Source organism: Lepisosteus oculatus, chromosome 13 (assembly GCF_040954835.1).
Source record: "Lepisosteus oculatus isolate fLepOcu1 chromosome 13, fLepOcu1.hap2, whole genome shotgun sequence".
NCBI classification, from domain to species: domain Eukaryota; kingdom Metazoa; phylum Chordata; class Actinopteri; order Semionotiformes; family Lepisosteidae; genus Lepisosteus; species Lepisosteus oculatus.
This window is the reverse complement of record NC_090708.1, coordinates 21,934,360-21,955,451: the sequence shown is the minus strand read 5'-3', so window position 1 is coordinate 21,955,451 and position 21,092 is coordinate 21,934,360. Positions and strand designations below refer to the sequence as shown.

At 37.9% G+C, this 21,092-nt stretch overlaps 1 protein-coding gene across 3 annotated transcripts in view; it reads right to left on the bottom strand.

Moving 5' to 3' along the window:
• Window positions 1-21,092, bottom strand: part of egfl6 (EGF-like-domain, multiple 6) — a 101,852-nt gene that overhangs the window by 1,177 nt on the left and 79,583 nt on the right. Inside the window, exons 1-12 of one of the 3 annotated variants that reach the window (XM_015361776.2) lie at window positions 19,027-19,415; window positions 16,585-16,691; window positions 14,815-14,907; window positions 14,088-14,207; window positions 13,270-13,389; window positions 12,296-12,430; window positions 11,248-11,370; window positions 10,588-10,650; window positions 8,158-8,463; window positions 3,036-3,113; window positions 2,165-2,260; window positions 143-405 (exon numbers count right to left, since the gene is read on the bottom strand). In XM_015361776.2, coding sequence (XP_015217262.2) covers window positions 143-405; window positions 2,165-2,260; window positions 3,036-3,113; window positions 8,158-8,463; window positions 10,588-10,650; window positions 11,248-11,370; window positions 12,296-12,430; window positions 13,270-13,389; window positions 14,088-14,207; window positions 14,815-14,907; window positions 16,585-16,691; window positions 19,027-19,100 — 1,578 coding nt within the window. In that variant the 5' untranslated portion in view covers window positions 19,101-19,415. Of the gene's footprint in view, window positions 1-142; window positions 406-2,164; window positions 2,261-3,035; window positions 3,114-8,157; window positions 8,464-10,587; window positions 10,651-11,247; window positions 11,371-12,295; window positions 12,431-13,269; window positions 13,390-14,087; window positions 14,208-14,814; window positions 14,908-16,584; window positions 16,692-19,026; window positions 19,416-21,092 lie in introns of those variants that run through there. The other 2 variants (XM_069197383.1, XM_069197384.1) reach the window with 2 other exon arrangements.

Below are 21,092 nucleotides of genomic sequence, written 5' to 3'. Positions count from 1 at the left end.
ATGTACAACAACAAAAATAAAGATTATTATTATTATTACATATGTGATATTTTCTAGTAAACTGAAAGGGATTAAAAAATCCTGATTCCCCAGGCTGGAAGGCAATATTTCAACATCGTGTTTGTACCGCTTGAATACTAACATGTTCTGGAGCTGCTTCACTCCAGGACACAGTCACAAGCTCCGTTTGCCAGCTCTCGTCTCTGCTCTTGCTCCGCTCCCAGAGAGGAGAGCCGCTGTCATCCAGCAGGATTCGGAGTTTGCCAATCCTCTCGCCGATCAATCGGTAGTTAAAAGTCAAGCAGAAGCCACTTTGTGATGCAGAGTCACTCAGCAGGAGTTTCAGGCGCCCAACGTCTTTCCTCTCGCCAACAAATCCCGGAACAGCCATGTAGTATCCAATTCCTAATAAGCATGCAACCAAGGGGAGAGAACTGCTGTAAAATGTTTTCAAAAGAACTAGAAAATGGAGGCCCTGATGATCTGAAGGTCAATGGAGTCATTGTTGTGAAAATATTTGAAAAGAAGACAAAGTGAAAGAATGGTATTTTGTATGATGATACAATTTTTGCTCTGAAACGTACTTCTTTAATAAAGCATTCATGTGTTTACAGTGCAAAAAGTATTTGCCCCCTTATTGATTTCCTCTATTATTGCAAATTTTTTACACTGAATGTTTTTCAGGTCTTCAACCAAAATCTAATATTAGATAAAGGGAACCTGAGTGAAAAAATAACACTTTTTTTTTGCTTATTTAATTTTTTTAATGAACAAAGTTATCCAACACCAACTGGCACTATGTGAAAAAGTAATTGCCCCCTGTAGATAAATCAACCCAATTAAAGGGATAATTTAGAGTCAGCTGATTGAACACAGCCAGGCTTTATTAAGCCAGAACTGCTCAATATAAACTATATATTTTGACCCTTACCATCAGAGTCAAGTTACCAGCACAAAGATTCAACAAGAAAATTATGCCACAGTCAAAGAAAATTCCTGAAGAGATCAGAAAAAAGGTTGTTGATATCTATCAGTCTGGAAAGGGTTACAAAGCAATTTCTAAGGCTCTGGGACTCCACCAAACAGAGTGAGAGACATAATCTCCAAATAGAGGACACTTGGAACAATAGTGAATCTTCCCAGGAGCGGTTGGCCTGCCAAAATTTCTCCAAGGGCGCAGCGTGAAATCATCCAGGAAGTCACAAAGGATCCTAAAAAAACATCCAAAGAACTGCAGGCCTCTCTTGCCTCAGCTAAGGTCAGTGTTCATGACTCAGAAACTATTGCTAACCAAGAAGAACTGAAATGGTTGTCTCTCATTTGCCAAGTAGCACCTGGATGATCCCCAAGCCTTTTGGGAGTATGTTCTATGGACACATGAGTCAAAAGTGGAACTTTTTGGACAACACGGGTCCCATTATGTCTGGCATAAAGCAAACTCAGCATTCCACAATTCGAACATTATACCAACAGTCAAACATGGTGGTGGTAGTGTGATGGTGTAAGCTGGACAACTTGCCATAATTAAAGGAACCATTAATTCTGCTCTGTATCAGAAAAGTCTTAGGGAGAATGTCCAAACTGAAGTTGGGTCATTCAGCAAGACAATGATCCAAAACACAAAAGCAAGTCCACATCAGAATAGCTGACAAGAAGCAAAATTAAGGTTTTGGAGTGGCCTAGTCAAAGTCCAGACCTAAACCCAATAGAGATGCTGTGGCAGGACCTGAAACGAGCAGTTCATGCTCGACAACCTACCAGTGTTTCTGAATTAAAGCAGTTCTTTGAGGAAGAGTAGGGTAAAATTCCTCCACAGCAATGTGAAAGAATTATAGGAAGCATTTGGTTGCAGTCATTGCAGCTAAAGGTGGCGCAACCAGTTATTCAGTGTAAGGGGGCAATGAAATTTTCACACAAGGGATGTGTGGGATAACTTTGTTTATTAAATAAATTAAATAATAATAATAAAGTGTCATTTATCCACTCAGGTTCCCTTTATCTAATACTAGATTTTGTCTAAAGTTCTGAAAACATCCAGTGTGACAAATATGCAACAATAGCAATAAAAATACTTTTTTACTGTGTATTGCATGTATGCTACTAGAACAATGGGTTAATGCTTTGCAAGCAAAAGTAACAGCTTTCATTCTGGTTTATACCTTACCATTATCATGGTCTGCTACACTCCAGTCAAAGTCATCTTCAGTGTCCTGCATCCATTCACAAGCTCCTTGGTTAAAGCTACAGTCGATGATGAATTCTGAAGGATGCAACCATAAGCTAAATGTACAAGTACGTTATCTTTCCAGCATAGTTAATTGCATAACTGAAAAGCTGAAACAGTGTTTTTTGACAAATAAAAACGTAATAGCTATTACTAATACATTAAATCCAAATGCTCGCATTTCACATGCACCAAGAAGTGAAACAATAACATGAAAATAACACTTAATGAGCAAATACTTTACGTAAAATAAAAAGGTAAACAGAAAATTAGAATATATATTTAAAAGTGTAGAATTTAAATCAAACTTATCTAACTCATTCTTGTAAGAAACTGTCAGAAAGGCTGTTGTTATTGATGACTTCAGTCTCAACAGTGAAACAAGAATCAGAGGAAACACCAGCGTAAACTATATGCATTTAAAACTGATATCAGGAGACACTTTCTAACAATGGGCTTTGGGAATATAGAATAAGCTGCTAAACTGTGTTGTGGAATCCAACAGCCTTTCTGACACTTTCTTATGAGAATGAGCTAGATAACATTTTTGTATCAGATCCTAGTAAGGTGAAGATAGTAGATGGGATAAGTGTACCCCTCTGTAAACAATACTTATGTTCTCATTTTTATTCAAATGTGTTTGGCTGGAACATTGAAATCCAAAGTTTTAATGAATTGTCCTTTTGGGTTCTTTTGCCTTTGTACCTATTTACAGGTACCAATTAATTGGCAAGGTTATGGCTTGGTTGTAGAAAATGATTTAGTAGGGGTCTGTGAGCTGATCTGAAGAGAAGAGATAGATATACCGTACCCTCATGGCCAGGCACCACGGCAGGAGCTTCTTTCGTCACTGTAAGACGACCAATCGCAGACTTGTACTCCTCAGGGACTGGGCAAGAAACAGCACAAGTCACTGTCTGAAGCTGTAATGCAACAGTGCACTCTTTTCCAACAGAAAAGAGGAATTTACTGTCTGTAAACAATACATGCAAGTAATGTATATAATTTATATTGAATTAATGAGTCTATATCACAAAGCGATTCCTGTGATATGATTTTACAATGTTTTATTTATATTGTGATGGTGAATAATATAAAATCTGGCAGCCCAGGTTATTGTAACGTTTCCATGCTTTTTTAAAGGATGTGATTTTTATTCCCCGGTCTTCCTTGCCGACAGGAAAAAAAACGTGCTCTACAGGAACGATTAGACCTAATTGTACAATTTGGCGTTATGCAGACTTAAAAACTGTGTTTTTTTTTTGTATTAAGAGATCAAACACTGTTCTTTCCTCAAGGAATGTATATTTGGGAAGCTCTCCATATTTAAAAAAAATCCACTTCAAACAAGATAACAGATTTAATTCATTTAAATCTGCAAGCTCGCACTCGCCAAACTGTCATTTATCTTTTAACACGCCCAGTATTAAATTTTGACTGTGGAAAATGGTCTCCGAGGTTCTTTAAAGTTGCTAAAACAAACGTTCCCCTTTGTGAACGCTCTAAGGCACCAGATGTACTGAGGCCCGAGCTAATTGAACCTAAACTAGTACAGGACAAACATCGCAGCAGATTTCCAGGCTGATGACAGACTTTCTGTAATGAGGGTCTGCTCTGCTTTTTTTCTCCAGCTGTTCTGGGGGGAGATAATAAAAGGTCCAAATCCTTGCATGACTCTCAGCTGATGAAGTGCTCAAAAAACTATATCCCTAGGGTACTCACACACCGCCTGGCTATTTTCCTGAAGTGAAATTCCAAGTCCTAACTGATTGATGGCACAGGGCTTGTCTCCTCTTGCTTTTAAAAGCATTCTAAACTCCAAGCCCATTGTCAGACTAAACATGATAATGATCACACTGCAGGCAGAGACAATTGTGTCACAGTTTCTCAGCTAGAAATTTTACATTGGTAAAACACTACATGGCTTTTACGTAGACTTGATCTAGGAGTTAGAAATCATGACTGCTGCAATCACTGTATTGTAATACACACAAAGCCTTTACAAATTTGTCATTTCATGGCCATATTATGGGAGGGAGCTCAGACAAGGGAAAAGCTGGGTGGGAGAGGTCACTGATAGTTTTCAGAGTTTTTTAAACATGTTGCGTATACGGAAACAACAGATGGTACAGTAAGTCACGGACAATTATTTTAGAAGCAGTGTGAACCACTCTGTGCAGCTGTTTCCTCTCCTGAGTGGCTAAGTTCCCAAAGCGGACCATCACAGAAAAAACATGAATACTTTCTCAATTGTTGCCCTGTAAAAATGGACCGTGGCTTCCTGGCAAAATAGTGTCTCTGATGGGCTTTCTTCACTATCTGGTGTACATTGGTCTCCCATTTCAAAGTGGAAGAGATTGTTATGCCAAGAAACGTAAAGGTGCCTATCCTCTCCAGAATCTCACCGTCAGTCACAAGAAGTAGTAATTCAGTCCTGTCCCATCTGAAATCAAAGATTACCATTTTGGTTTTACTAACATTGAGCTGGAGATTGATTTGCAAGGACGTAAATTATATGCATGTTCAACATTTCCATTTAATTGTGGTGGAAGCATTGTAAAATCAATGTGTAATTCAAGGGGAACTATGTAGTAACTTTGTCCCACTTCCTATCTGTCGCTATTTGTTAATGCAATGAGGCTAATTTGGTGAGGCTGCAAAGCCACTGGGCTCTGAAAATTACTCGCAGGTATGTTTTTAGAGCATAAAAACAGGAAAATGCAAACTGATGTAATTTCCCCTCCTTCCCCAGCCTAGAGAAATGCAAAGCCTACCACATAATGAAATTACTTGTCTATGAAAATAGATGTTAGTCTTACAACTTCTTACTGCCACAAACACTTGCAGAATAATGCCTTTCAAATCTTCCATAGCTTTATTGGGATTTCAATTGAAGAACTACATTTCTCCAGTCTCAACAGAGCAAAACATGCAGTACCACACATTGCATTACAATACTTAGACATACTTGCATTTTTCAGTGAGGGCTTCATGTAATTCAAAATAATTTTTGGGAACTTCTTCTCTTTTTCAAGCATTTTATTAAATTAAAAGTAAAGTAATACCAAGCATTGCCAAAAAAAAAGAAAAGTGATTATGTGTCATGTTCTCTTCTTTCAGTGAGAAGAGAGGTGAAAGGCATTTGTGTGCATAAGGGTTTCTGGGAGGTTATTGCTTCCTCCCAGCTTAGGTTAAAAGGCTTAACTACTTCTGCAGGAATGAAGCACACGGACTCCCAACTCAAAAGAATAATAAGAACAAACTCTTGTAGTTCCACCTTTGAAATTCAAAAAAAATAAACTAGTCTTCCCTACCAGTCTGTGTAGAATTATTCTAATGTATAGGCAAATAGGGTCTTCAAAATAATTTTCCTCAGAAATCTGTTTAAACATTTTAATGGATTTAATAAATATCTTTAGTTGGGATAGTTGTTTCAAAAACACTGAAATAGATCTTCTGCTCAAATACGTATTTTGAAAATTATACTTTAGGTGAAATGGGCTTTGCAAAACCTGCCTCAGTATAAGGTTTATAACAAAACACAAACGTAATATATAATTTTCCTGCTTGATTATAAGTAAGAGGTTTTCATAATTTATCTGTAATTGGGAGGGTTGACATCATTTGGACATCAATTGTTAAAAATCTGGAAAAAATATTGTCCCTTCCTATCCCCAGAAATGAAGGACACTCTAATGAGACTGTGCTCATGGGAGAATGGACATCCTCTGGCAGCTGGCATTTAATAGATAAGTTACTGCTCACAAATCCAGCTGTAGTGACACACAGGATTGCTCTAACAGTTTCCCAAGGAAAGGAGAGCCAAGGAGCACTTTGTGAGTCTTAGCTAAAGCACAGGCAGAACACTAAAAAGACCTACAAGAGTTATGGGTCTTTCCGGGCTGATAGATCAGCCTGGAGAGGACTTTTATTAACAGGCTTCTAACATTGACCTCTAACTTAAGAACCATTTAAGATTCAGGACTGTGTAAGAGGGCAGCAGGTTCAGACAAAATAATGGCCCTTGTCTGGACTATTGTCTTTCAGCACTGCTCAGGTGACTGAAGGCAGCAGGTACAGTACTTCCCACAGCTTTATGCGGAATGTGGTCCAGACAAGCGCTTTCAAGAGGTTAATAACTAATACAGAAATAAGTAACAGACAAAAATGTGTTTATCTGACACAAGAAACAGAGGACTCATGGATATACACCCTCATTTAAGGGTTAGGTTTTAAAATAATGTATTTCATGGATCTAATAAGTGTGGGTTTTATACTTTTCAAAAACATAATACATTTTATGTCACCCCCCTGGGGTGACAAACTACTGGGGTAAGCACTCACAAGGCAATGTTTGTTCATAGGACCTCAAAGAAAACTGTCTGACAGGGAGGTACCATGGTTTTAAAGCCATAGTTTTAAGGTCAACAAGAATGTTTCATATTAAAATGAATTTCTTTATATTTAAGCAACACGCATTACACTACAACATGAATTTGTATTTGTAAAAATATTGTAACAATTGTAATTTAGAAATAAAACAATCTCCACTAATAAAAAACCAAGTTCCTCTTTGAGTTGAAACTGGGTTAAAACTTTGAGTTACATATAGGAAAAAGGACAAGTTATGTCCATCCTGAAGAGAAAAGACATTTGGGGTCAATTGATATAATTTTACAGCTTTTTTCCACTTGTCCTGTAATTCATCTCCCTGATTTCTTTTTCTTGCAAACTCTTGTTTTATTTTTTTTATCACCCCTATGTTTTATATTCCTGCTCCCCTCTTATTTTTCTATCACACCTGAAGGGACCCCACTGTCAAAATGTTGTTTTTTACATCTTTCTACTCTTCAGCATGGAATCGACCTCTGTGTTACTTTGCAGTGCTTCACAGCTCTTGATAATGTTAGATAACCACAAGCTCTCTGTTGTACTACATTTCCATACAGCATCAAATATAGCATGCCATACTTGAAATAAAATACCAGCCAGCAAGTTCAATTTTGAGTGTTTTCCAAGCTAAGCAAAGTCTCAACAGATGTCAGGATCTGATTACAAATATAGTTTGAAAGAGCCAAGATGAGATAGAGTACAAATTGCCTTTATGCTTTGCCAAACTGTTTAGTTTTCCAAAAGTCTGAACTCAAGTGTGGTGTCTTTAATTATGAAAGAACGAGTACATTTAGCTGAAACCAAGAGCTCGGACACCTGTAAAGGTCAGTAACAATTTGTACTGGACTAAAATGTGGAATTTAGGAAGAGACAGAACATTGTACAGCTGTGATAAATGACCTGAGCTCTCAGGAGACATTCATTTGCAAGTCACTGAACTATAGAATATCTCTCCTAGGGACTCTCACAGCCTCCAGTATATGAATACTTGTGTGAGAAATTGCATTGAGTTGTACTACTCACACTGTCCTTTTTTAAGACTGTAATTAACTTTTGTGTAAACTATAATAATACTGAAACAGCTGACAGCACCTCAGCCATCGCTGGTAAAGCTTGGCCAACTGTGGTACCACCTCCAGGGGTCTCCTGGCCAGAATGTGAGCCAGCAACCTTTATGTCTTCTATCAGATGATTCATCTTTCATTTTTCATTTGAAGTCAACTTAAAAGTACTGGATAAATTCCTCTCAAAAATTAAAGCTACGTTGAATTGCAATGAAAGACACAGCAGGACCAAATTACTGTAAAAGCAAAATTCTCTGATTTGCGTTAACAAACTAATACCATATGGGACTGACCCAATTTAATATGAAAAAAAGGAATCGAAAAGCAATTATTTCTACCTATGTCCAAGTAAAACAATCTAGTATAATAATTATCATGAAGCCCTTATAATAGGTGTTTGTTTATTCTGGCATGTGGCTGTCCAGTTTGATATAGGAACACGACAGTATAATCAGAGTGAAAGGAAGTGGAACTCACTGAACACATCTCCCCTACGGCTGGTCTCCTTGCTTTCGATTTGGTTCTCCAGGTTGTCCTCTTCCTCCAAGAACACATCATCCTCAGGGTCCTTTTCCTCCACTGAGCCCCCAATATAGATCCCATCCTCATAATCGAATGGCTGCAGGCGATTTTTGGGAGGTGCAGTGGGCTGGGGCTCAGGGATAACATTCTTCCGCTGTTCGCCTTCCAGCTCCCTGTTGTTGTCGACCACCAGCTTTGTCAAGGGATCTTTGCCATTTCCGAGAATACGTGGACTTTCTTTGCTGGGGCTGTCAGGAATGGCTGGAAGAATTAACAAAGAAATTGGGAGTGGGACTATGTTTCACCTAAGTGAGAAAGTCTCCCATGAAATACAGGCTATAATTTTAAATAATCTCACATAATGCAACACATTTTTGCATGTTGTCTGAAGACTGTAGGAATGGCTTTTGGCTGTGGAATCAAGAGGTTTTAGTTGTGCGCACAACCTGAATGGTGATCATGCATAAGGCTGTTTCTCTCTCATCTTCTACACATTGTACATCCTACAACTGTCTACAACCTCATAAAATGCAAAACAAACTGCACTCACTTAAAAATCTGCACATCGTACATGTGAGACATATAGTACTCTATAACCTTATCACATCTTCTGACAATGGCAGCTTCAGGACAGAAATTAAAGTTTGGAGAAGGAGAAATGATAAATTCCACATCTCCTTTTTACCCAAACAAGATCATTCCAAATACTCTGCATTCACATGTTGAGATTTATCATTGCAGATTGTTTAAGCCCATGTTCCTCTTTTTGGTGTAATGAAGCACGTAATGTCCCTTTAAAAGCTAATGTATCTGTGTCCCCTATTATGCTGCAGAACAAAAGGTTAAATAGTTTGATGAAGAGTACTGTATTTGTTTGCTGCAGACAGGACGTTTAACAGTGAAGAGAAGATTTGGTAAATTATAGGAGATGAAAAAAAAACCTTCCATAAATACAAGAATTTGAGTTGAGGAAATGGATTTGTGGGTATTAGAAATGCTTTTAGAGACTTATTCTTCACGGGCTGCTGCAAGAAAACAATCATTTCCTTTTTCCTAAAGCCTTTTCCATTACAATACAATTAGTGGTTGTTCTAGCAGTAAACATGGTGTGCCATTACGTGATTATATGCTTTGTTATGAAAGCGAAAATATGAAAATCAAACACTAATTAGCTTTTAACTAAGAGATATTGAAAACACCTATTGAGCTAGACTTCTAGATACACAGGAAACCAAGGTGAATGTTTTTATGTTGAAGGCAGCACCTAAAGTAGTAAAGAGTTCTGAAATAATTTCAATTACCAGTGTCTTGTCTGGGTGCTTTCTTGACACTTGTAAAGTTTTGTACTCATGAAAACTGGGACTTGGCGCTTGTTTATTAATAGAGCTGTGCATGAGCTATGCTCAAAGCAGATACATGTGAATATTTTTTATGACTAATTTATTAAATCTGTTGACTGGAATTGATCAGGTTTGTTCACTCGTTCTCCAGGACAAATACAACAGGCAAACACAGTATGTTTTGAAAACCAATTGTTTTTAACAGGACAATTTAAAATCATGACAACTGTCACCTCCCTAAAACATGACAGTTTCTTTGGTTTTACTTCACATGAGGGAAAGTAAAAATGTTATCTTGGGATAAAAAAAGTAAGACTTACGTTGAAATAAGATGTCCTTGCTAATCATGTAGCTAGATTCCGCTATAAAACCTTGACATTTATTGGTGTATGATGTAATTTATTTAAACAGTTGGCCACACCACTCTTTGTTTTACTATGAGTACTGTAACGCAACGGGGTTCAGGTGGGCGCCCTTGCCGCATTAGGTCGGCCCCGCACCGTCGGGAGCTCAAACCCGGGACTCCCGCGTCATTCAACAGGGACCCAGCTTGTTGAGCTAAAGAGAGATCTCTCTACAGCCCAGTGGCTGTAGTCCTGCTATTACAGGGGAGGGCGGTGACGTCACCGCTCTGGTAAGCCGGCTCTTACACACCACTGACGGACGTAAGCGTTACAATACGCAAAGCATTGCAAATGAAGCACGAACATGCTTTGCCGTTGGATGCGCCTTGAGCAGAAAAGCACATGTATCACGACTCTGTGGTATTTTGGCACTAGCACTGCAAGTAAGCGTATCTTTCATGTCAGACATTCCTAGGAGCAGGGTTGATGGAAGCTGCATGCTGATGGCTACATACTACAATGCAAAATGTTTGCAAGAGCCTAACAAGTCAGATGCACAGAGCCTCAGGGGTGCAGAACTGGACACAGGAGGAGGGGATGTGGGCACGAACACTGCATTGTCCACTAGAGCTGAGGGAGGTAAGACTGAGCAGGAAAAGGGCAATGGGAAATGCAAAGCCTTTAATACCAAACAGTCTCACCATTGAGGAAATCATCAGCACTGCCTTTGTCTCCATCCCATGAATTTTGGAAAAAAGGCTTGACTAAAAAATAGAAAGGCATCTTGCATTTACAAAACCTTATTTGCTTCTGCAACCCAAACATATCACTTGAAACGACTTGTGAAACTTACTAGGCAATTTATCCATCCAGCTTTTTGACTAGAATGAAGGATTCCCTGGGGTTCCCTGTGAGAGGGTTTTTTCTCACCTGTCTTTCAGATATTGACGCAGTTATGTGCAGGTATTTGTATAGGTGCGGTTTAACTCATGAGACCTCCTCTCCAAGCATATGCAGATTGGAAAGGATCCGAAAGCAGGAAACCGTCTTTGGTTATAATTACTGTATGTCTGCTGCCTAATTACAAGTACAATCAGGGCACAAGCAGCCAGGACACAGCAGGAAAGTCCGTATTGCTTCCCTTTAATATTTGTGTTGGGAATAAACAGAAAAGGTGAATCTCAGCCCAGCAATCCTACAGTAAATCATTTTCACTACAATACATCTTTAAAGTCTCCCAACTTGTGTCATGGAATTCAAATCAGCACTTCTGAAGGCAGGAGATTTGTTCCACTTTTGAAACTCTGTAAGATGTGTACATAACCTGTCTGTCATCGCTTGAATGTTAGGATTTTTCTTACCAGAGCAATCAAAGCCACTGCCTCTGAAGCCAGGCTTGCATTTACATTTGTAGGATCCATGTGTGTTCAAACACTGAGCCTGGGGACTGCACTTGTGGGTGTTGCTTGCACATTCATCAACATCTGAAAGCACAGCAGAATTCCATTTCAGCAGGCAAAGACCATGCACATACCTACTGTATTTTAACAAGTTACTGTATGTGTAAACTCTCCAGCAAAATATTCTGCAGACATGACACACAATTGTATTCCATTACCGGGAAATTTTACTATACCTTAATGATTAAAAAGCCATTTCATCTGCATTTCAAGAAGGGCATGTTCACCCCTTGCACCTGTGCCCACATCACAGCTGTGACCATGGGGAATTGCATTTCATTCTTTGATGAGCCCCAGGTCAAGCTCTGCTAGAGTTTGATGTTGCCTTTGAATAGCAAGTGTCTGATTATCAATGGTGTTCCAAAGACGCACAATGAAATTTAAAACTTGAGTCTTTGATTCTGCTGAAAAAAAGCTGTTCAGCCCATTGAGTCTGATTTAAGTTGCAGTGTTGGTTAGCACACTAACACTAGACACTGTCTACACTAATCTTATGTTTAGAATGCTGTTCTGTGATCTGTTGAATGCTTTAAGCAATTTTGAAGATCATTTTGTTATAACTACCATTCTAGGGCCAGTCGTGAGTGATAAAAGATCTTGGACAGCATCTTCTGATTTGAATAGAATAAGAAAAAAATGCCTGCATATAGATAATACAGTATCTTTATAACCTACTGTTAACTATCTTGACTCAGAGAACACAAGATAATATTAAAAATTAAATTAAGTTATTAAAAACATGTAAACTAAACATTCTAAGGTTTATTATACTGGAAAGCAGAAGTCTGATTTCTAAGAAATTAGAATGTTCTAATACTTAGTTCTTAGTTAATGCATTTTCTTTGGTTAAATGTAATTCCCAACATTGTTTCTGTTTTTTTTACCCCGTAAACCATAATTCTGCAGCATCCAACCTTTGTAAAAATGCAGTTTGAGCAATGTACCTTACCCACACAATCATATTTGCCATCAACATATTCGAGATCAAAACCAATCTGACATTTGCAGTAGTAGCTTCCAAAAGTGTTTACACATCGTCTATTGTAAGGGCAGAGACGTTTTCCTGTTGAACATTCATCAACATCTGTTAAACAAAGTGGTGGGAAAAATACAAATCATATAAACAATACAAAATACAACAACATACAAAATACAAATCATATAAACAATATTTAGAATCTCTGTTAATGCACGTCTTGTTCAAACAAACTTCTATCCACACTTTAGACAGCTTTAAAATACAGATTCTATTAATGTAATTTACAAGAAGATTGTAAAAGACATAAAAGACATACTGCAATGTCCTTATACATTTACATCTTATACATTTGCAAATGTACGGCAAAAAGGCATACTTAAAGGAGATACGGAGGAGGATTTTTGCTTTTTCTTGTGAGCCTCATGTAGTTTATACAGATTGTAATGCATTATTCCCTTCCCAAAAAAGTCGGCGCATATCAATGGTATAAATCTCAAGTATTTGTCCCCCATGTGGCCTCAGTGCACAGCACATGACAGGAACAATTCAATGCCCAGTGTCACTGTGTTTTAAAGAGGACAGTCATTCTTCTCATTGTCAATCACAGAGCTGTATAGTCAATGGCCTATAGATTCTCATTCATTTAAAGCTGCTTTTCTGGAAGAAACTGCAGTTGTTTTCTCAGCTATATTACAGAATGTAAAGACTTTACAACTGGAATTTTTCATTCATGATAAGTGCCCCTGGAATAGCCATTATGAAAGGATCTCTTATTCAGTATCATCATAGCTAAATACATAGAATGTGTAGCTTTCCTTTTACAGTGTAAAGCTTACTTGGGATTCTAGAATTCTAAAAGGCAAAAAGAAGTAGCTATGAAACCAAATTAAGGTAATCATCTGAGACAGTGAATATTGATCGCAGTGAGATTAAGAGGTGCTCACCAACGCAGGTTCTCTCGTCTGGTCCCAGTTGAAGTCCTGCCGAAGGACAGAGACAGCGCACCTCGCCCTGGACCTCTTCACAGCCATACTGACAGTGGGCCATGATGCAAGTCCTGGAATCTGCCAGCCAAGATGAAAACGTCCTTGTTACTCGGTGGACACTCTTAGGCCAGGGCCTGGGCCTATGGGTATTATTTACCCCCATAGAGGAGAATATTCAGAACCCAAGTCTTTTTTTTCTTTTATTTGTGATATGTGTGACTCTTCCGTTCATTTCTAAAGATTAAATCTCAAACAACATGGAGCTTCTGAAAGTGAGTACTGACAAAGATCAAGAATAAAAAAAATCTTGAATTCTATTGCTGTTACAGGTACTGTAGGCTTGTATTCACAAATAAGAAGTACAGTCCTAAACCCACAACGGCCTCTTTATATAAAGAAAACCATTTATTTCATATCGACTAATTTAAAATAGTGAACCGAATAATCTGAAAAGGAGTATTTGGGAAAAATTTAGGGGTTACAAATTCCCTGTATAAATGATGTCTAACCTTTCATATTTAAACATAGAATTAGAAGTGCCAACACCTGTTAAGAACTTTCCTCTATTAAGAGATGCATACATTTGCAAGTGTATTAAGAATTGTCATATAATCATCATCTATAAATGCTTCATTGACGCATTATTGGGTGTCAATAACTTGCCTGCTAAGGTAAGTGTGGTTTTCAACCCCCACATAAACATATTCAGAGACATGTCGACAACAACAGTCGCTCTTCACTGGGAACGCTGTTTAAACCAGGATAATTCCACTTACTGGCACATGAGCCGTCAGCCATCAGCATGTATCCATTGAGACAGTAGCACATGTAGCTGCCATGAGTGTTCATGCATCTGTGCTCACAGGGGCGTGGTTTTAGGCCACATTCATTCAGATCTGTGTGGACAGGGGTACACTCTCACTGTTTTCATTCTGTCTCCCTTGCAGATATCTGGAGTCAGGGAGCATTGTGATCTGTGCCATCAATGTTCAACAATCTGTTCGTTAATTTGATGAGAGTTATTTCCTGCTCTTCTGTGGTTTAACATAAAACATTTTTATATTTTTGGCCTGTCTGATTGATTTCTGTATAAAACAATTCATCTTAGCACAATTGTTTCACTTCTGTTTGTTTCTCAGTTAAAAATGATAAGGGTGTATCATTATCATTCTCAATAGCAATGTACTATGAATGATCTTGTTCAATGCTTGGAAATTACACTAAAACAGAATATCATTTGCTAGATTGCTCCTGCCTTAAAGCAACAGTTTGCAAGTAGCCCAATAGATGTACAATTCACTATTTAATTACAGGTTTCTGCAAATGGAATTTTGAAAGCTCCAGCAGGTGTGTGAGAAAGAATGAGCGTTAGCAAACAACTGGACCACCTGCTGTTTTAACAACAGAAACAGAGACGACCAGTCCAACAACAAAAAAATGAGACAAGCTCATCGGGAGTAACCTCAGTTTCATACTGCAATCCTTCTAATTAACCAGACTGACCTTGATTGCATGCTTTTCCAGTATATCCTGGGAAACATTTGCATTTGTTGGGCCCAACACATTCTCCGTGCTTGCAGCCATGTTCACAGAGAGCTGTTAATACATTCACAAGAAAGACAGATTACTCTCTGCCTGGGGTGTTAACAGCCAACGCTTACTGTTAACTGATACACACTTGAAGCACATACAGTACCCTTCTGCTCACACGTGTCGATGACAGATTTGCTTTGCGGGTATTTATGTTCATGGAAAGGACTGCTTAATTCAGCACTAGTAGATTTTTTTGTCTAGCAGTGGAAGTGTACTGTAACTGTAGAGTATATTCCAGTAGCCATTTATTGGCACTTTCAAGTAGAAATCGGCATCCAAAACTTTAAACACAGAAAGATTGAGAGAGGCACAAGAATTCAAAAAAGGCTGCTGAGAGTAACTGAAAAATATCGACAGACTAAGTAGAGGCAAGTGTGTAATGTCAGCTGTTGTTTATGAAGGCTTATCCGACAGAACCAGACTTTCACTTGTCTACTGATGTGAACTCAGCCTTCATAAGAATAAGGCTGGACTAATCTTATAAACAGGCATCAGTCTCACCAGTGTCTCAAGTCTGGATGATGCTCAATGAGAAAGCCACCTCATTAGTACTCTATGCAAATTAGCATGATTAGTCTCAGACTATGTGTGAGTGGGATTTATCTTTAGTTGAAAGTGCAGTAACCAGTCTAAGGGCACGTCAAATGAAAAAACATGCTCTGTTGTACACTGGCTGTGTCTTGGTGGTGGTGCTTTGTGGGGGAGAATGAAAATGAAACATATTCTGAACTTTGGGCGAGATAAATGGGTGAATTTAAGAGAAACATTAAAGCCATAGTGGACAATCGGGGGTTGTATTCTCATCCCTAAGGCCATGGCTGGGTCCTAACTCCAGATGTTGTTCAGAATATTTTTGAACACAAAGAAAATCTAGAGTGAATGCACATAATGACAAGATTGTATCTCAGTATTCTAAATTTGTCTTTTGTCTTTGGCACATCGCATTAGTACATTGGCAATTTATGTGAAGCAGTGGCTTTAGACTTAAGTATTTCTATTAACTTTGTTATTATTTATTTTGATATAGAATAGTAGGTCATAGAACAATGCCATTATAAGTTACTGCTAAGTTAGAAAGGTCTGATGAATCAAAGATTTATCTGATTCACAAACTTGTGCTGGTGCCATAACTGAAAGCAAAGGCTTCCATTTTTCTCTTGCTTATGTTTATTTCATACCTATTCAAAGGCTTTCAAAGCAGTTTAATCAAATTAAACAAGAAAAAATAATAATACTTTGTGAAATCTCTCATTTTTCTTGTGGTTTGTGTTTTATTTCTGATTAACAATTCGTGAAAAGAATGAAACCATTTTTGTTTATGTATTGCACCAACAGTCCTCTTCAAACAAAAAATAAAACAAATCATGTTTTGTTTCCACATGGAAGCTAAATATAAAGAAATTACCAACATTACATTTGGTAATACTCCTAATAATGGATTTCTATCCCCACTGTACTTTACGTCTTATGACTGTAACAACCAATGTGAAAATCCAGAAATGAAACAGCTAAACAGATTTTCTTAAAAATGTACCAGCTTTGAAGATATTCTGTTGAAACTGGAGGAAAGGAAGCAATGTAAGGTTTCACAAAGAGAAATGAGGTTTCATGTTGACTTACTTTGTGGTTTCATGAATTACCTCAGGAAAAGATTCTCTAATGCAGTAAAATTTCAATTACCTTCACATTGGCCTTTATCATTCTTCTTCCAGCCATAACAGCATTCTAGTCTCCTTCCATAGCGACAGACTCCTGGCTGGGTACCTGATGAGACCTGTCGGTTGTGTCTTAACATTCAGAGAGAAATAAGAGGCCATTAGGAAAAGTGAAAATGTAACAGAAACTCTGCAGCTCTCAGATTCAGAATCCACATCCTTCTTCACACCTTCAGGAAGAAAGGAAGAAAAAAGCTTCCAAAAAAAACATTTAAAACTCCACACCTAGTGGAATAGCTGACTATTAAACAGATACCGCTGTTGCTGTCTTAATAATGTAAAAACTTACAGGCTTATATGACCGGTTTGATTTTGTAAAAGCATACTGTTTTGGAAAATATATTTCACAAAACATAGGCCAGCAAAAAATTTAAGAACTCCAGATTAAAATAAATTAATTAAAATTAATAAAATACTCAAAGGTACTAAAGGATGCTGATTTGGCAGGATGTCGGTTTCTCTAACAAATTAAAATAAGGAATGCATGTGCACATCTGCAACCATTCTGCCTGTTTGTCTGGCTAATGCAGAATAAAAATATTTTGCAGACCTGGCCTGTGTTCAACTTGTCCAAACAAGCCACCCAGTTTTTTTGGCAGAGTATATTTTTATGATGCACATCAAAGGTTAAAAACTTCCTACCAGCACTGTAATTAGTACTGGTATATACTGACAGTTTTACTGCTCATCTAAATAAAGCAAGAGCCATAAAGACTTCAGCTTGCTGAAGACTGTGCATTCCTATTAGGTATATTAAGCCACTGTCTTCTGAGACTGGCAACCTGAAACCTGTGGAAAAGATTTGGGGTAAAAAAAATGAGGATGGAGTCTCCAAAGAGGAACAAGACAAAAGGCATCTGCTTCCCACCAGGAAACATTTAGGACAGTTAATGCATACCTTAAATCCAAAGGAATAGATCTGTTCAAAGAGTTATACTGAAATTAAAATAATGGACCTTTATGTTGTAACCACAACTGAATACACTGCAAAAATTGGAATATTTCCATATATTGCTGGAAAAATTGAATAACTACTGGAGCAGAGAAGAAGTGTTCAAACCAGGGTAAAGACTATGATGGCACACTGGGCTTTAGAGAGTTAATAACTTCTACTTAAATGGAAAACGTCTTATGATAATAATAATGATAATGTTTCTTTATTAGCCAAATACAATTTCTTGCATTAGGAATTTGTCTTTTCACATACGCCAGCTTTTCTCCATGAGACACAGACAGGGAGAGAAGCTTGGGGTCAGAGCACAGGGTCAGCCAATGTATGGTGCCCCTGGAGCAGTTGGGGTTCAGGGCCTTGCTCAGGGGCCCAACAGAGTAGGATTCCTCTGCCAGCTGTGGGATTTGAACTGGCATCCTTCCAGTCACAGGCACAGATCCTTAGCCACAGAGCCACCGCTCCACCCTCTATGTTTCCAGTCTATCAAAAAGGTATATTATATTAAATAGTGTTACTGCTGCTGTCATTGCAGCTTCTTCTGGAAATTACATATGCAGTACAAGGTAAATTCTTTAAAAGCAAAATGATGTTGATTCTTAAACATTCAGCATAATTTACCCATTGATATTACAACCCAGATAAACACACATATCTTCTGAGATACATTTGACCTGATTAGCTTCCATAACTTTTTTCTTTGCAAAATAACTTTTTTTTATTGTTATTCATGTGGTTTGTGTGATGTGATATATATAAATAGATGTTAGTAACATACAATACCATTCTAATATTTGTGTCAAAAGAGTTGACAATGATGAAGGTATTGACTTTTTCTCATGTAAAAGGAGGTCATTCTTGAGGAAGGCTGTTAAATATTCCTGCATTGCCCACAGCCTCTTTCCGTTTCCCCCTGTTCCACAGACACTGAAAACACTTTATCAAGAACCAGTGCTACACCAAATGCTTTGCATTTTCTCAACCGTCTGACTGCTCCCGAAAATTATCTTGGAGACTCCTAGCTGCTCAACGAAACTGAACCCTATCCAGTCTAATTCAATTAAACCAGAATAGCTACAAGGAACGGGGTTTGAAGAGGCTGACAGGTGTCCTCCTCACTATAAACAGTTGCTGCACCATATTTAGTTGACCAGTTTCCAAATTTCAAATAGCAGCCTCAGAGAGACAAAGTTCACGCAACATTTTAGAAACATCTTGATTTTAGAACAGTAACTCTTTGTCAATAGTAATAATAATGCTACACCAGGACTTTTCCCACCAGGATATTTATTTCCTGAGAGGTGGCAGTGAACTATTAATTAAATGGAAAGCAGAACCACAACCGAATCAACACCTTGGGTACTTCACCTACAGATTGTAGAGAGTGTGACTGTTTTATTAGCAAAATAAAAAAAGTCACAGTTGTGCATGCTCTTGTTCAGTGGCTCTCTTACTAACCTGTAAATGTCAGCATTCCCAGTGGAAATATACAGAAAGAAGGACAGCACACTTATCCAGGTAATTGGCATCATGTCTTTGGATCTTACCACCAGCAGCCCTTTTCAACCAGACTTTCTCCTCAAGTTTCTTGTCCTACAAATCAAGTTTCTTCTTTCTTTTTCCTTGGCCCTGCAGATTCCTGTCCCTGATCGTACTCGCCTGTCGTTTTTCACTCCATGCACTCTGCAGGGCTTTTGAGGCAGGAGTCCCAACACAGCACAAGGCAGTCTCCAGCAGTCTCTTGTCTTTGTTCAGCTATTTCCCCTCTCTCTCTCCCTTCCCCTCTCTCTCTCCCTCTCTGAGGGCTACGAGTAGGTTCCCAGATGTAGGAGCACTTAGGAGCTCTCTGAGCTGAAATTCCTGAGCTGGGCTGTCATTACAATGAATGACACAAGAGAGGCGATGAAGGAGGTGGGACTCAACCTCACAGCCTGAGGGGCTCCAGACACCTTCCAGAAATGAAATGCAACAAATCCTGATTGATACACAGCTCCCTGCTGCACACTGGCTCAGAAAAGTCTCTTTGATCACCTTTGTGAGTCAGTGTATGAAACCCAGCAGCCCAGGGTATACTGTAATAACAGTGTGAACTTATAAAACATTAATACCAACATATGCATATTAGATTTAAATAAGGGACACACAGGTTACCAAAGAGCAATGTACATTTTAAATGACAGCATTTCTTGCAAAACTGTCTGCGAACCTGTCTGTATATAAGTTGCTGGCTTCAAAGTGATAACACTTTTTAATTTCACCTGGATTTGACCACAATTAATGCATGTTTTGTCTTGTGGGCAAAGGATCATGTTCAATGTTTATTTAACAAGGAACAATGAATTTATTTTCTTATCAATCTCAGAAATAATGATTTAGAAAGTTATTATTTGGTTCAATATTTGATTATTTAATTTAATTGTGTCTATGAAAATCCATAACCCTTAGGCAGTATTTCAGCAGCCAAATGTCTGGTCATCATGCACTTCCTGTTATTCCTTACAGGGAAGTAGCAACTTCTGTTAGTTCTCCTTCATGGGCAGGAAGGAGAAAAGGCTTTTAACCAAATAGTACTGTTAGTGACAGGAATGTGGTGCTTTTAGGCTTGTCTCTGACAACAGAGACAGGTAAGGTAAAGTTTTTTTAGCAGTGAAAAATAGACTGGTTCTCAAGAAGCTAACTCCTCCCAGGATGTGTCAGGATCGTCTGTGTCAGCAGATATTATTGAGCAGGCTTCTGACCAAGATCCTTTAAAAACAAATGTGAAAGGTGGAGATTTTTTCTGTGTTTCAGTCACTCCTTACAGTGGTCTAGAAGCGATAGTTTACTATCAAGATATTTACAGTGAAACACACCATTGATAAGGAAAAGGACAGCTGGACTTTTCACTTAAAAAGAATGTTATATGGTGTAATTGTTGGTTTAAAAGCTATGGCCAACATAACTACCTTACAGCTCTATTAGTACATATACAAAGAAAGTTTATAAAAGCAGTTTATGGTTCATACTTAAACCTAATTGTATTTTAATTTCATTCCATAGTTAAATACATTTGGATTAAAGCTCTTAAACGTCATATATTTGTTTGAATTTTTTAGTCTGGTATTGGCCTATATATGTTTGTTTCTAGTCAGGTATCACAGAATAAGACTATAAGTTATACTGTACCTAAAGTAATAATATTATTAATATTAGTCCAATATAAATTAATTAAAATGGGTGTTTGTTGATGGGTTACTCTATTAACATTTACAAAAAATATACTTTAAGGGCATGAAGAGAGTTTTCTTTAGGATTTCAGCAACATATAAAAGCAGTCTTCCATAAAACACAGCTATTATGCATATAACCTGTGGTGACCATAGGAAAACAGTGAAAAAATCTTTCAACTTGAAGTAAAAAATATCAGAATTTTAAACTGGCACCAATAGTAGAACAACTGCAATCATTGACATAAGAAGATATTGAGTATTTTTTCACTATAACAACAACAATAATGATAATACATTTCCTTACACTTATATAAT